The following is a 14,503-nucleotide window of genomic DNA, read 5'->3' as shown; positions in this document are numbered from 1 at the left end:
TAAAATGTTATAGTTTCATATGAAATCTTGTAGTGTCATTTGAAATCTTATAGTGTCATTTGTTTGTCGGAGTAGTGTCATTCGAAATCTCATAGTGTCATTTGAAATCTCGTAGTGTCATTTGAAATCTCATAGTGTCATTTGAAATCCTGTAGTGTCATTTGAAATGTCATAGTGTCATTTCAAATGTTATAGTGTCATTTGAAATCTTGTAGTGTCATTTCAATTGTTGAAGTTTCATTTGAAATGTCATTGTGTCATTTGAAATCTTGTAGTGTTATTTGTATGTCGGAGTAGTACGTATCATTTGAAAATCTTGCAATGTCATTTGAAATATCATAGTGCCCTTTGAAATGTCATCTTGTAGTTTCAATCGAATTGTTGAAGTGTCATTTAAAATCTTGTAGTTTCATTTGAATTGTTGAAGTATCATTTAAAATGTCATAGTGTCAATCGAAATGTCATAATGTCATTTGAATTGTTGAAGTGTCATTTGACATGTTATAGTGTCATTTGAAATATCATTGTGTCATTCGAATTCTTGATGTGTCATTTGAAATCTTATAATTTCATTTGAAATGTCATAGTGTCATTTGAAATCTTGTAGTGTTATTTGACATGTCATAGTGTCATTTGAAATATTGTAATTTCATTCGAATAGTTGAAGTGTCATTTAAAATGTCATAGTGTCATTCCAATTGTTGAAGTGTCATTTAAAATGTCATAAATGTCATCTTGAAGTTTCAATTGAATTGTTGAAGTGTCATTTGAAATGTCGTAGTGTCATTCGAATAGTCAAAGTGTTATTTCAAATATCATAGTGTCATTTGAAATCTTTAATGTCATTTGAATTGTTGAAGTGTCATATTTGAAATGTCATAGTGTCATTTGAAATGTTGTAGTGTCATTTGAATAAATGAAGTGTCATTCAAAATGTCTTAGTGTCATTTGAAATGTCATAGTGTCATAATGTTTAGGGTTTAGTGTCATTTCAAATGTCATAGTGTCACTTGAATTGTTGAAGTGTCATTTCATAGTGTCATAATGTTTAGGGTTTAGGGTAATTTCAAATGTCATAGTGTCACTTGAATTGTTGAAGTGTCATTTAAAATGTCATAGTGTCATTAAATGATACATTTAATATATTAAAATTATATTTTTAAAAGAATGAAAAATAAAATTTTGCCAAAAAAAGAACTGAAAAGAAATAAAAAAGGAAGAAACTACAGTATTAAAAGAAAAATACTACAGAATTAAAAAAAAACTGAAAACAAAAAAGGAAAAAAGAAAGAAACTGCAGTATTAAAATAAAAAAACTAAAATATTAAAAAAAATTGAAAACAAATAAGGACAAAAAACTGAAAGCAAAAAAGGAAAAAAGAAAGAAACTATAGTATTAAAAAAAACTGAAAACAAAAAAGGAAATTGAAAATAAATAAGGAAAGAAAACTGAAAACGAAAAAGGAAAAAAGAAAGAAACTACATACTTAAAAGAAAGAAACTACAAGTATTATTTTAATAAAGAAATTACATACTTAAAAGAAAGAAACTACAAGTATTATTTTAATAAAAAAATTACATATTTAAAAGAAAGAAACTACAAAAAAAAAAGAGACTACATACTTAAAAGAAAGAAACTACCAAAAAAAAAAACTACAAATATTAAAAGAAAGAAACTACAGAAAAAAGAAAGAAACTACAAGTATTAAAAGAAAGAAACTACATACTTAAAAGAAAGAAACTATAAGTATTAAAAGAAAGAAACTACATACTTAAAAGAAAGAAACTATAAGTATTAAAAGAAAGAAATTATAGAAACTACAAGTATTAAAAGAAAGAAACTACATACTTAAAAGAAAGAAACTATAAGTATTAGTAAAAGAAAGAAACTACATACTTAAAAGAAAGAAATTATAGAAACAAGAAAGAAACTACAAGTATTAAAAGAAAGAAACTACATACTTAAAAGAAAGAAACTATAGAAAAAATTAAAAACTAAAAAAACAAAAAAAAGGAGAAAAAAAACGTATACTCCCTCCGTCCGCAATATCGTTTCCACATTGTGGACGACACGGGTTTTAAGAAAAGTGGTGGATTGTAGTGGATATGTAGTGAGTGGAGTTTGGGTCCCACAATTGTTGTGAGTGGAAGTTTGTGGACTCTACTTCTATAAATGGAAGTGGAAACGATATCGCGGACGGACCGAAATGGCAAATGTGGAAACGATATTGCGGACGGAGGGAGTATATACATGTCAAAAAAGTGAGAAAAATGTTAAAATAGTGAAAAAAATGTTAAAGTATCAAATGCAAGCGCTGGGATTCGAACACCCACCCCAGCGCCTGTTGAAAGGCCAAACCAACTGCACTGGCTTCACAACTATGACTAATCCCATTCATTTTATATATATACTAAATTAAAGAATCTGAATTTTTTTTTTAATATATAAGTTTGACCCGGATCTGGGTCGGGTCTCGCCCAAGATCCGCGCTCACTGTATGAGCGCACAGTTTCTTAGGCGCGCACGTAAGTCCATCTCTAAATTTTTAGTACATATGACCATATATACAAAATTGGTACTCGACTCATTCATTTGGGGTGATAACACTTTTTATTTAAGGTTAATGGCATAAAAATTACTAATTTTTTATTTTATTTTATTTACAAATCTAAAAAAAATAGGACATTATTAATATGTGTGTGTCGTTAGTAAATTAAAATTGATTTAAAATACTTATCTAAGTTGTATGTGATAATGACTTAATTAATTTTTATATTGTAACTACATACTTTAACTTGTGCTTGCCCAATAATTAGTCCACATGATTATCTTCTTGCAGAACCCAAAATATCTCACATAAGACAATATATCTATGTATTTTACATGCACTTTAGAATTAGAGGAAAAAAGAATTCATCTTTAACCTCGGTTTAAGAATGACCTATATTTCAAGAATACTTTTTTATAGTCCCAATATGAATTCATACTTAGCCCACGTTTGGTTGAGTGTTTTTAGAGGTTGAAAAGGGATTCAATTAATTCAATCCACTACTTGTTGTTTGATTTGAGTAATGAGTTAACCATTACCCTTACTTGAAGGTGACCCAATTACTCAATTTATTACCCCTCAAAATAGAGAGGAAACAAAATCAATAAATTCCTTACTAATAATTCATTTCCATTGTTTAACTAAACACTCAATAAAAATAATGACTATTGTTACCATTCCACTCATTTATTTGATTTCATTCCCTTTCCATTCCTATTTTTACGCACTACAAAAATCATACACAACATAGTGAATCTGTGAATATAGTGTCGACCGTCGACAAGTACTTTTTCCTCACATATAGACTTTCAAAATCTGAAAGAAAAAACAATCTGAAAAAAAAGGAGACCCAAATTTGTTAACGAGTGAATGAAGAAAGAAACATGTAGTAGTCCTCAAGCATCGGCGGAGTGGAGTTGGAAGACATTGTCTCCGGCGATGAAGTCATCTCCGGAAATGGAGCTATCCCCATCCATCTCATCATCAAGACTCTCATGCTGCACCAACTCCGCTACTGTTGACTCTTGAGCACAGTTATTATTGTGATCCGCCGTCAGCGCCGACCTCTTCACCACGTTGAACACGATGCCCCCGTTGTCCACTCTCTCCGGCTGCAGAAGATCGCCCTCCGCCACCACAATCGTCCCGGCACCTCTACAGCTCAATTCTCTCTCATCATACTCTGTATCGGACGTCGGCTCCAACGCGCCGCCCCGATTCGCTCTCGAGTTCACGACCTCCAAGCTCTGCACCAAATCCACCAACTTGTCGGCGGAGGTCGTCCTCATCAGAGGGCCGCCGGACCTCGTCCAAGACTGGACGAGGTCCGGGCCCTCCGACTCGCTGTCGCTGCCGTCGTGGCTGCAGCAGAGCGTGCGCCAGCTTCTGGGGTATGCTCCGCTGCCTGCGGGGTCCGCCATGAGGTCTTCCTCGAGGGACCCCGTGGAGTTCTCCCGGGCAATGACGTTCCAAGAGGGGATCCTCTTGGAAGCATTGAACCGGGGTAGGCCGCTGCCGTTGCCGCGAGGAGAGGCGGCCGCGGCCCTCTCGGCGCTCCTCTTGAGGCGGCGCATGTGGTTGAGCACAGCCACGCACTCGTCGAGGGCGAGCTCGATCCCGCAGTTCGCCCTCATGGCTGAGAGCTTCTCCCAAGTGCACCTCCTCCCTTGGTTTGCTGCTTTCTGAAGTTCCACATATGACGGATTCTGTATCACCTTCGATAACTAAAAAACATTCACAAAACCAAGAATCAATCAATCTAGCCATCAAATCTATATCAATCTAGCTACCCCATATATCCTCAATGGCTATTTCTACTTAAATACATAAATGTTTACCCAATTTTAAATTTAAATATTGAACTTAACTTTTTAAACTACACTTCAACTAGCCTAATTTGCTAGATTGATTAAAGGTTCGTGTAGGTATAATTTTGATTAATATGCAAAATCAAAACTGAGTGAAAATTGTGTATTTAGGCGTGTAGAGAATGATGGGATTTGTACCTGAGCCAAAGTAGCAGGCATGACAACAGTGATATCACCTTCCCAATCTTGAGCAAAGAGCTTAGCTACTCCTCCAAGAGGGAAACCAAGTTCCAATATCTGGTTACATCTATGTTTCACCTCCATCTCAGCTAAATGAGCGAGCTGCATTCATTCCCACAAACACATCGAAAGAAACGAATCTTGGATCAAAACACTATGTGTGGACGGTATGAACTGCCCAAAAAAGAATTTGTTTACATCTACTAGTATATATAGCATTGAGAATAATTGATGGTTTGTTAATGAAATTGGAAGAGACATGAATGTTTGAAGTACCTTAGCACCAAATCTGGCAGCACAAGCCCTGACCATCTCCTTCAACCTGAGCAAAGGTGCAATGTGGGGATTGGCCTGGCTGACTATGAAATGATTGACATTGAAAAGCTCCTTCAACTGCTTGATGGGGAGATCAATCTCCAAGCTGCCATCCCTCCAGCGACGCGGCTCGAGATGGAAGGGCGGGTGGTAGGGCACAATGTTGCCGCCCCTGTCCTTGGCCATGAGCTCCTGCGCCTCGAAGAGCCCCGGGAAGGCGCAGGAGGCGGTGACGGCGCTCCATATGACGACGTGGGGCGAGGTGAGGTAGTTGAGGCAGCGGGGGGGCTCGTGCCTCCTGGGCGAGCACACGGTGATCCCCAGCACCTGGCCCGTCATGTCGTAGGCCTCCTGGAAGGTGAGGTTGTTGGTGAGATGCCTGAGCATCATCTGCAGCTGCCGGATGTCGTGGACGGCGCCGTGCGTCATCATCCTCTTCAACACCGTGAAGATGCCCCCGATGTGGTCGAAGAACTGCAGGGACTGCCACGAGTCCTCGAAGAAGCTCTGCAGCTCCGGCCACGACCGCGTCGCCACCACCGAGCACATCGCGGACCCCACGCTGGAGCCCGCGATGATCCTCGGCAGGAGCTTCTGCTCCACCAGGGTCTTCACCACGCCCACGTGGAACGCCCCCAGCGACGCCCCCCCGCTCAGCAGGAGGGCGCTCCGCCCGAAGGCGTGGCGCGTCTCGTGCATGAAGGCCAGCTTCTCCTCCAGGGACAGATCCTCCGCCTCCGAATCGCACACCATCCTCAGCTGCGTCGTCACCTCGTTGATGTATTCTTTGATCAGCCTGGGCACCTGCAGCCGCCCCTTGTGGAGCTCCGGGTTGCACATGTTGCCCAGGTTCCGGACCAGATCGGCGCGCATGTAGAACATGATGTCGCGGATGGAGCGGTCGTGGCGGCGGCGCCGGAGCTCGTGCAGCTTGTTCCGCACGAGCTCCTCGTCGTAGAGGGCGGCGTCGCCGGCGCGGGGGGTCTCCCTGTCGAGCATCTTGGCGGCGTGGGCCCACTCGTCGTAGGTGAGGGCGGATCGGGTGACGTTGCTCCAGAACTTGCGCTTGTAGGCCATCTCTGCTGTGGCCCTCACGTTTGTGAAGCGCTTCAGGAGGAATGCGATTGCGGTGAGCATCAGTAGGATCCCCTGCGGGTGCATCCATGAGAGCTGGGACTTTAAGGTTTTGGTGAGTTTAGAGAAGCGGAGACAAAGGGTGAGTAGGATTTTGTGGCGGAGATGTGAGAGGGATTTGCACAAGAGGATCCGGAACGCGATTGTCCGCCCCAACAACGTCGACGGCCCAATCGAGAACTCATCCACGCTCGCCTCGTTCGTTATGTCCATAACCACCACAAATTCTCGAGATTTTTGCTTGCTCCAACAATCAATGATATCTTGCAGCTTGAATCTTCATTAGTACTAACTATAAACGGCTGACATGTCCACAATGAGAAAAAAATTAAAGAAAAATATGAATTAATGAACTTCCAAAAGGGTTCACGAATCTAATAGAAAAAGAATGAAATCATGAGATGAAGGGATGGAAGAAAATTTTCAGAAATTTTATGTTTTTTGTGTGTTTGTGTGAAGAGAATGAGAAAGAAGCAGAAGCAGGCAGCAGTTTGAATTATTGAAGCGAAGTTAGATCCGAGTTATGCATTGGGATTCTAAAAAACAGAAAGTGGGAGGGATCAGATTAGATAAGTCTATCCTGAAATTGCAAACGTGACGTCTGGCGGTGAAAGAATATACTAGAAACTATATTATTTAGCATGCATGCAAGAACGTCGGCGCTCTTGTCAGACAAAGTATAGGATAAGGGACAAAAATTCGTTTCTTCATCTTGAGAAAGTTCGTTGGTTATGAGGGTTTTAAGGATTAATAGTAAATTCCTTGTGCAATGTCCAAATTCCCCAAGTCAAACACCTAGAAACTTTCAAGACTTTCCGAGAAATGTTTGTGCAAACATAAGTGTGTGTTTTTGTGAGACAAGGGCTTCTATAATTCCCTGTTCCGGTTCAGCGTCTTCTATGATTCATTTTGGGCTTTACTTACAGAAACTAAAACATATTACTATATACTATAAAACTTAATTCGAGAATCTCTACATTACGTGTTTTGACAACAAAATACATTTATTTCAAGATGGAAGGAGTTGCAATTATAAATAGTTATAACAGAGAAATTGTAGACAGTAATTATTTAAAGGTTGCAAAAGCCAAATATGGTTGGGAATGTCAATGTTGTGTATATATTAGGCATTGAGAGAATAAAAATATTATATATACAACAATGAAGTTACAAAACGACGACCCTAACAAGTAGAATATGCTATCGCCTACAAAGAATACAAATCCTCCCCAAATATCAGTAGGTAAGAGGAAAGTCTCTATGTGCAAATCTCAGGAGAATTCGATAATGGTGGCAAAGAGAAAAACCACAGTGCTAGAATGACTCTTCAATGACGCAAAGGGTTATGATAAGGATGTTTTCTACACGCATACACTGAATTACGACATAGATGCCAATATTCTTTCCAAGGGATCACTATCCATGGTAGCTTCATAGGGAGACTAGGAGCAGGAGCATGCAGAGTGCTGTAAAAAGAGAATCGAATCAAAACCAGCAAGAACAGGGAAGCTCATTGACTGAATGGGAAGAGCGGGAGAGTCGGATATCACAAAACAGTAACGTGTGCGTGTGTTCGTGGTGACAGAGGAATACCTTCTCCCAGTGAGAAGCCCGTAAGCAGATGAGCGTATAGCAGACCTTGAGAAAGTTGAATAAAAGTTTTTATAGTGCGGCCAGACCACCTCTCCTGAAATGTTATCAAAAGCAAAGAATCAACATTAAAGTAATGTAAAATCCCATGTAGGCCTCAAGTCCACTCTTCCTTTTTGGATCTGGATACAGACATGAATATTTAACCTTTGTGGCTCAAGGGTGTACCTAAGTTCAAGTAATTGCTGTCGAGAAATGTAACCAAAATCGTGGATTTGCTGCTACTGCCGCTTGAATATGCTGTTTTGTGCAGATTAACAGTGGATGAATCACTGCCAGCAAAAGCTTCCGTCTCAGAATGTAGACAAAATGCGACTTTGAACAATATCCCAGAGGGAAATCTTTTCCTCCTCTTCAACCAAAGGAAAACTTTAGCATATGGAGTGGAATGGATAAAAGACACGGCAGCCCCAACAGCTATGGAGACAAAGCACACAGCTGTGTGCAAAATGGTGAAGAAAATATAGAAAGCCGATGTCGTTGGTAAGAGGAGTAATATAGGCGTGAAGAGAAGAGAACCAACTACGTGTTGCTCAACAGTATAGTCATAACTGTCCAATCTGTGGCGCAAAGGATTCAACTTTCTACCCCTGCAACCGATCCAACATTCATGTCATGAGATTGAATAACTGAACAAATTTATACGAGTCTCATTAGAGCTAGCAAACTTTTTCAAGAATGACCCACCTATCAAAAACTTTGTGACCACTCAAATCACCCGATAAGCTTATGCGATGGAGTTATTTTACAACTATATTTGATTACGGGTGTATTCTCTTTGGTCTAAATTTATCATGGGAAAATGAGGGATAAAAAAAAAGTTCTCCCTTTAAATCACTCTTTTCTTTTCCCCATTTCCTACAAAAGAGAATTTGACCCTTTCTCATTCTTCTTTTTTCACTCCAAGGAGGGGTAATACTATCCCTCCATTTTTAGTGTGATAATATTATCCCTCCTCTGAGTGAAAAGGAGGAATGAGAAATGGTGAAATTCTCTTTTGCAGAAAATGAAGGAAAAGAAATGCAACCAAAGAGAATACACCCTACATGGTAAATGTTTTCCTCTCTTTGTACAAAATCAAGGTCAAGTTAAGATTATTCATAAAAAAGTCTGTTACCTGAAAAGGCGCCACAAAGCTGATAACGCTTGTATCTGAGTCGAATAGAGAAGTGAAAGGAATGAATGAAGAATCGAAACATGCATTGTTAGTAGAGAGATAATGTCAACAAGTAGAGCTGCTGCACAAGTTGAACCAAAAAGAATCCCACATAGAGCAAGTCCTTTGAAGAAATGAATGAACAGAATACCCATTAAAGCCCAAAGGGTAGACCAAATCTGAATTGCATTCAAAGAAATCATTCCTAGAACCCCAGCTAGCTCAGTATTCAATTTAAAGCCAGCTGGATTCCCCATCAGCCATACACACCCAGTACGTAACCAACCATCTGTGAAGTCATGTGCAAAGTCTGAAACCCATAAGAATGCAGATTCTGCTGCAAACCACAGGGGAATGCCAACTAGATTTCCCAGAAGAGAGTCGAATACAATATTTGACCATATTGAGTGCTTGTGAGATGCGGCTTTCTCTGCAAACTCAACACATGACCAATCCCTAAACAAGTAGCAAAAGTAGTGAGGATACATATCTTAAATTTTATTTCTTAGAAAATGAGAGTGGCAGAGTTATTAACAGGGTATCATCTTAGACATGACTTGATTAAAATAAATAATAGATGCAGAACATCATGTTATCATGTGTAAGAAATATACATTTGTTTCTGAAAAATGATGAAAAATTGTATGAATCAGCTCTTTAGCATACTATTGAGAACATTTTTAAACAGGGTATCCTAATTTTATTTTCACTCAAGCATGCATCTTCAGTAATTTTGAAAGAATAAGTCCAGATTACATTTAACTATCATGACTTCGGATACCTTTAGACAAATAAAATCAAATCAAATAGATAACCTAATTTTCATGATACCTCATGTTTTGATCCTGGAGAAAGACCGGCCAATACAAAAGCTGACAGCAGCGGAAATGAATATTCTTCAATGAATTGCTAAATACTTTGGTGAACAGAACATCTATGCCGATGTGGGATAACCAACTAAAAAGAATACGAGATAACTGAAGAATGATGTAGATGATAGTTGATAGGGAAGCAACCGATACAGCAGATATCTTCCATGCAAAGGTAGAGAACCTGACAAGACATAATGAAGCTGTTATGGTGATTAAAAAAAAAAGAAAGAGAGAGAGAGTAATGGAGGTAAGGATTATCTTAGTTACATGTGAAGAATGAGGAGAAGTGGCCCAGACTCAGCATGGTGATGTCCATCAAACAAAATTTGAGCAGCATTAGCACTGTTTATTGCCTGGATTACAATATCCTTTTCACAAGGACATTAGAAGAACTGATTTAGAAAAAAATGAAACTCAGCTATGGTAGATTTTAGTAAAAGAATATTTACCAAGTCAAGGTGTGAATCTCTCTGGTGAAGATCCTCAAACCACTTGGGTTTCATGCTAGGGGATGCTACTAAATTGGATGAAAAGTGAGCGCCCAGAGAATAATGGTGACCACCAAAATTTGGTATTTCATAAAATATTACCTATATTATCAGGAAGCAAGATAGCATAATGAGATAAATGAAAAAAGAAAAGAAGCTCGCTCTACTGGTTAACATGACTTACATACGTGGAGATCCAAATGGGACTCAATTTTTCCATTCAAATGTAGATGATCCAATTTAGGGATAGCAAGAACTCTTCCGTCCATTCCATCAGAACGAACGTATACAAGTTTGATTGACAAGTTTTCTGGAGTGGCGAGTCTACCGTGTCCTAATATACTGTCATGTCTAAGGCATCCACAGCTCCAGCTCTCTTGATTACTCACAAGTGAACTTGAACTTTGATTTCCGTTTAGCGTCATATCTCTATTTCTATCATTTCCACAATTGACCAACTTGCCGTTGCCACTACAATCTCCTTCAAAATATCCCAGAAGAGAGAAGCCGCTTTTCTCTTGAAGAAGTGTAGGCATGTTCTTGTTCGTCGTACGAAGGATTTCCTTTATGAAAGAAAGCACAGACACAAAACGTACATTAATCAGAGCGCTACGAGACAAAAATGATACTAGTAATGAACTAGCTTAAGCCTAAGGAACACTCTAATCAGCATTAACTTTCAATAAATTGAATTGAGGCCTAATCCAAGAGGCAAAGCTGAGGCATCAAAGTCTCTCTCTTGCAAGAGGTCACCGACCTCGTGTGGATATTTTCATTTGTTTGGTTTTGGTCTAGTTTATAGTACTTGATTGTTGATTTGAGTAGCTTGGTTAATTCTTTGTAATATGTATTCAATTTCATGGCATGAGACGTATCTTGTATATTAAAAAAGCAACAACTACTTCCGATAAACTGAATATCAAAATTATGGCATTCCGATTTACATAACCCAATACCATATAAAATCGCACACCGTTCAACTTTCCCCCACACATGGCAAAACTAAAATTGCCAGAATGTGATTAGGGTTTCCAATTACGAAATGGAACCGAAATAACACACCAATTAACTTCAAGCGTTCCATAATTTCCACTCCAATTCATATATAACCCCATCAACAATAAAAACAACCAAGTATATAACAAGAAAGCAAAAATTAAAACTGCATTTAGTAATCCGAGACAGGAAACGCAACGTACCATGAGATCCAAACCGGATTCAAGTGAAGAAGCAAGTTTGTGCTGATCGCAAGCGAAAGCCACAACAACATCGATGGAAGCTTCGGAAGAGGGAAGGAACCATCCAAATAAGAAACTTGAATCCGGCGGAGTTTGAGAAAAGAGATCAGCAGGCCACCACAGCCTGCAATTCCCTCTCCTTGCCATTGTTACACCTCAATCGGCGCGCGTCATTTGTCGTAGAACTGTGATATCCGGAAAAGCGCGATCTTCTGTAGATGTTGGCGGCGGCCGGCGGAGGAATTTGGGTGCGCGGCGGCCGTCAAATCTATATCTATTTATTTATATTTATATTTATATATATATATAAAAGCTGAGTACATCCACACCAAACCATTTTCCCGCCATAACGCACCAACCTATTAACCAATGTGTTTTAACTTCCTTTTTGTCCATTGTTTAATAGAACGAATTTAAACAGAAATCTGCTGTCTTTACATAAAAAATATATATATATATTAATTTCAACATCTGATTTACAAGAATCTATTAAGCGGAGGCCAAGCTTGGCATCTAATAATCTACTAAACATAGCAATTTATTGGGTCAACATAGAATTTGATGGTTAATACCTAGATATTGAGACTGAAGTTGGAACTCGGACTTGAATTCAATGAGTAGCCTCCAAGTTTCTCCCCCTATATAAAGATGGATTTTTCACTCACAGATGTTATTGAAGTGTCCCACATTGGATTGGAGATAGTGGCATGAGCCACTTTATATGGTGAGGCAACCCTCTCCCTTATAAGGCCTTTTAAGGGAGGAATGGGCCCAATATCCATTTCTAACATGGTATCAGAGCCAACCCAATCCAATGATGGGCCCCCCCAATATCGTTGTCAACAGATGGCGTTTGGGATAGTCCACGCTGCGCGTGCGGGGGGTGTATTGAAGTGTCCCACATTGGATTGGAGATAGTGGCATGAGTCACTTTATATGGTGAGGCAACCCTCTTCCTTATAAGGCCTTTTAAGGGAGGAATGGGCCCAATATCCATTTCTAACATGGTATCAGAGCCAACCCAATCCAATGATGGGCCCCCCCAATATCGTTGTCAACAGATGGCGTTTGGGATAGTCCACGCTGCGCGTGCGGGGGGTGTATTGAAGTGTCCCACATTGGATTGGAGATAGTGGCATGAGCCACTTTATATGGTGAGGCAACTCTCTCCCTTATAAGGCCTTTTAAGGGAGGAATGGGCCCAATATCCATTTCTAACAGATGTAAACCACGGGCAATTCCCCTATTTCACAAACGCAATTGCTGCTGCAGAGAAAGCCAGGGAGCTCAAGAGCATCCCTCCAATTGCAGCAAAGGAAACACTCGTGTTCGTTGGAGAATGCAACTCCATTCGACGACGGCGGCGGCGGAAAGCGCGAGGGAGCTCAAGGGCACATCCTCCAATTGCAGCCAAGGGAATGCAAATAATAAATACAAATTGAATTTATTAATAGAAGGACAAACATTTCTTTGAAGTAGATTTTAATGCAACTAAAATTCATATATATATATATATATATATTTTTTTTTTTTGAGAAGGCGAAGATATATTATTGATCACATAAACATGGTAAATGAAAATGACCCACCACAAACTCCGGAGGTTCATTCCAAACATGAAGTGAAGAAATATCTTGCGCCGCTTTCGCTAAGTCATGAGCGATAGCATTAAACTCTCTCTTGATATGTCGAACACGAAAACCCGGAAGCAAAGCTAACAAATCACGGCAATGTTGAGCCATAGCACCAAACTCCGCAATATTTCTCTCCTTGGACTGGATCACAGCACATGCTTCCAAACAATCAGATTCCAACCAACCTTGAGTATAGCCCAAATCTTTCAACCAAGATAAAGCTTCTTTAATTCCTATGAGTTCTCCTTCTTTCACACTGCAACGGCCCGGGAGCTTTATAGATTTTCCACCGATGAACTCTCCTTCATGATTCCGAATGATGATTCCAATCCCCATGGTGTGATCGGTGTTAAAGAAAGCAGCATCAACCCCACATTTAACCATGCCGTCAGGGAGCGCCAAGCATATCGTCGAAGGAGCCGAGACCACACGCCTAGGAACAGGCTTTATCCGCGCAGAAAGCCAGTCATCGCGGCTTCTCACTGCCAAATCCACCGATCTAGATGGAGAGGGGAAAATATTCTTCCAAACAACAACGTTTTGCTCCTTCCATGTCTGCCATAAAATCATGCAGATTTTTGCTCTAGACTCTCCATTTGTCTCGTTCACGACGCGAAAGAGAGCTTGAAAGAAGGACTCACTTCGACCGGTGATGAAGTTGATAACAACAAACAAATGACTCTCTCTCCAGCAAGCTTCCGCAAACGGACAGTGAAAGAAAACATGCCAGAGGTTCTCATAGCTGCTCCTGCACGTAGCACATTCGCCCCCAACATCGATCCCACGAGACAGCAAGTTTTCCTTTGTTGGAAGATTATTTCGGGCTGCTCGCCAAATGAAATGTCGAACTTTTGGAGGCACATCAATTTTCCACAGTTTCTGCCACTCACCATCCACAGCATTCTGCTCATCCAACGTGAGAGAACAAGCGAGCTTGTAGGCAGATTTTACCGAATAGCAGCCATTATCGGTGAAGTGCCAAATCAGTTTATCCTCGCCTGAGTTTGGAACAAGGGGAATGCTGAGTATCTCTACCGCGTCTTTATCACCTACAATATATTTGACATAGTCGATATCCCAACGAGAAGAAGCTGGGAGCAGCAACTCTTTTACTTTCATTCCAGTTAATTCAGGTGGACACGTTGAGGCAACCCGGAAATTTGCTCTACTACGGATCCACGGATCATTAAAGACATGCACCCTAGATCCATCTCCAATCCGCCAACGAACACCCCGTCTCACAAGATCTTGGGCAGTGCAGATGCTTCTCCAGGAGAAGCTCGGGCTGTGGCCCATAGAGGCTTGAAGGAAATCAGAATTTGGGAAGTATTTGGCTTTAAGGACACGGCAAACAAGAGCATCAGGCTCTTCAAGAAGTCGCCAGCCCGTTTTTCCCAACATCGCAACATTAAGAAGTTG

At 40.1% G+C, this 14,503-nt stretch overlaps 2 protein-coding genes across 2 annotated transcripts; both read right to left on the bottom strand.

Annotated features, from left to right (window-relative positions):
• Nucleotides 1-3,235: 3,235 nt before the first annotated feature.
• Nucleotides 3,236-7,035, bottom strand: LOC130990189 (triacylglycerol lipase SDP1-like). The gene is made up of 3 exons (XM_057914415.1): nucleotides 4,874-7,035; nucleotides 4,556-4,699; nucleotides 3,236-4,273 (listed from the first exon to the last, which is right to left on the bottom strand). Exons 1-3 carry the CDS (start codon nucleotides 6,257-6,259, stop codon nucleotides 3,446-3,448), a joined length of 2,358 nt encoding a protein of 785 aa, XP_057770398.1. The 5' UTR covers nucleotides 6,260-7,035; the 3' UTR covers nucleotides 3,236-3,445.
• Nucleotides 7,036-7,140: 105 nt separating this feature from the next.
• Nucleotides 7,141-11,823, bottom strand: LOC130990190 (N-acetylglucosaminyl-phosphatidylinositol biosynthetic protein gpi1-like). Its single transcript, XM_057914416.1, has 9 exons — nucleotides 11,412-11,823; nucleotides 10,401-10,775; nucleotides 10,174-10,314; nucleotides 9,992-10,092; nucleotides 9,684-9,905; nucleotides 8,814-9,308; nucleotides 7,865-8,286; nucleotides 7,640-7,733; nucleotides 7,141-7,512 (listed from the first exon to the last, which is right to left on the bottom strand). The coding sequence occupies exons 1-9, from the start codon at nucleotides 11,595-11,597 to the stop codon at nucleotides 7,374-7,376; spliced, it is 2,175 nt and encodes a 724-aa protein (XP_057770399.1). The 5' UTR covers nucleotides 11,598-11,823; the 3' UTR covers nucleotides 7,141-7,373.
• Nucleotides 11,824-14,503: the final 2,680 nt, after the last annotated feature.

This window comes from Salvia miltiorrhiza, chromosome 6 (assembly GCF_028751815.1).
Source record: "Salvia miltiorrhiza cultivar Shanhuang (shh) chromosome 6, IMPLAD_Smil_shh, whole genome shotgun sequence".
Classification (NCBI taxonomy): Eukaryota; Viridiplantae; Streptophyta; class Magnoliopsida; order Lamiales; family Lamiaceae; genus Salvia; species Salvia miltiorrhiza.
Note: the sequence above shows the minus strand (reverse complement) of the source record. Positions and strands in the feature narration are given on the sequence as shown.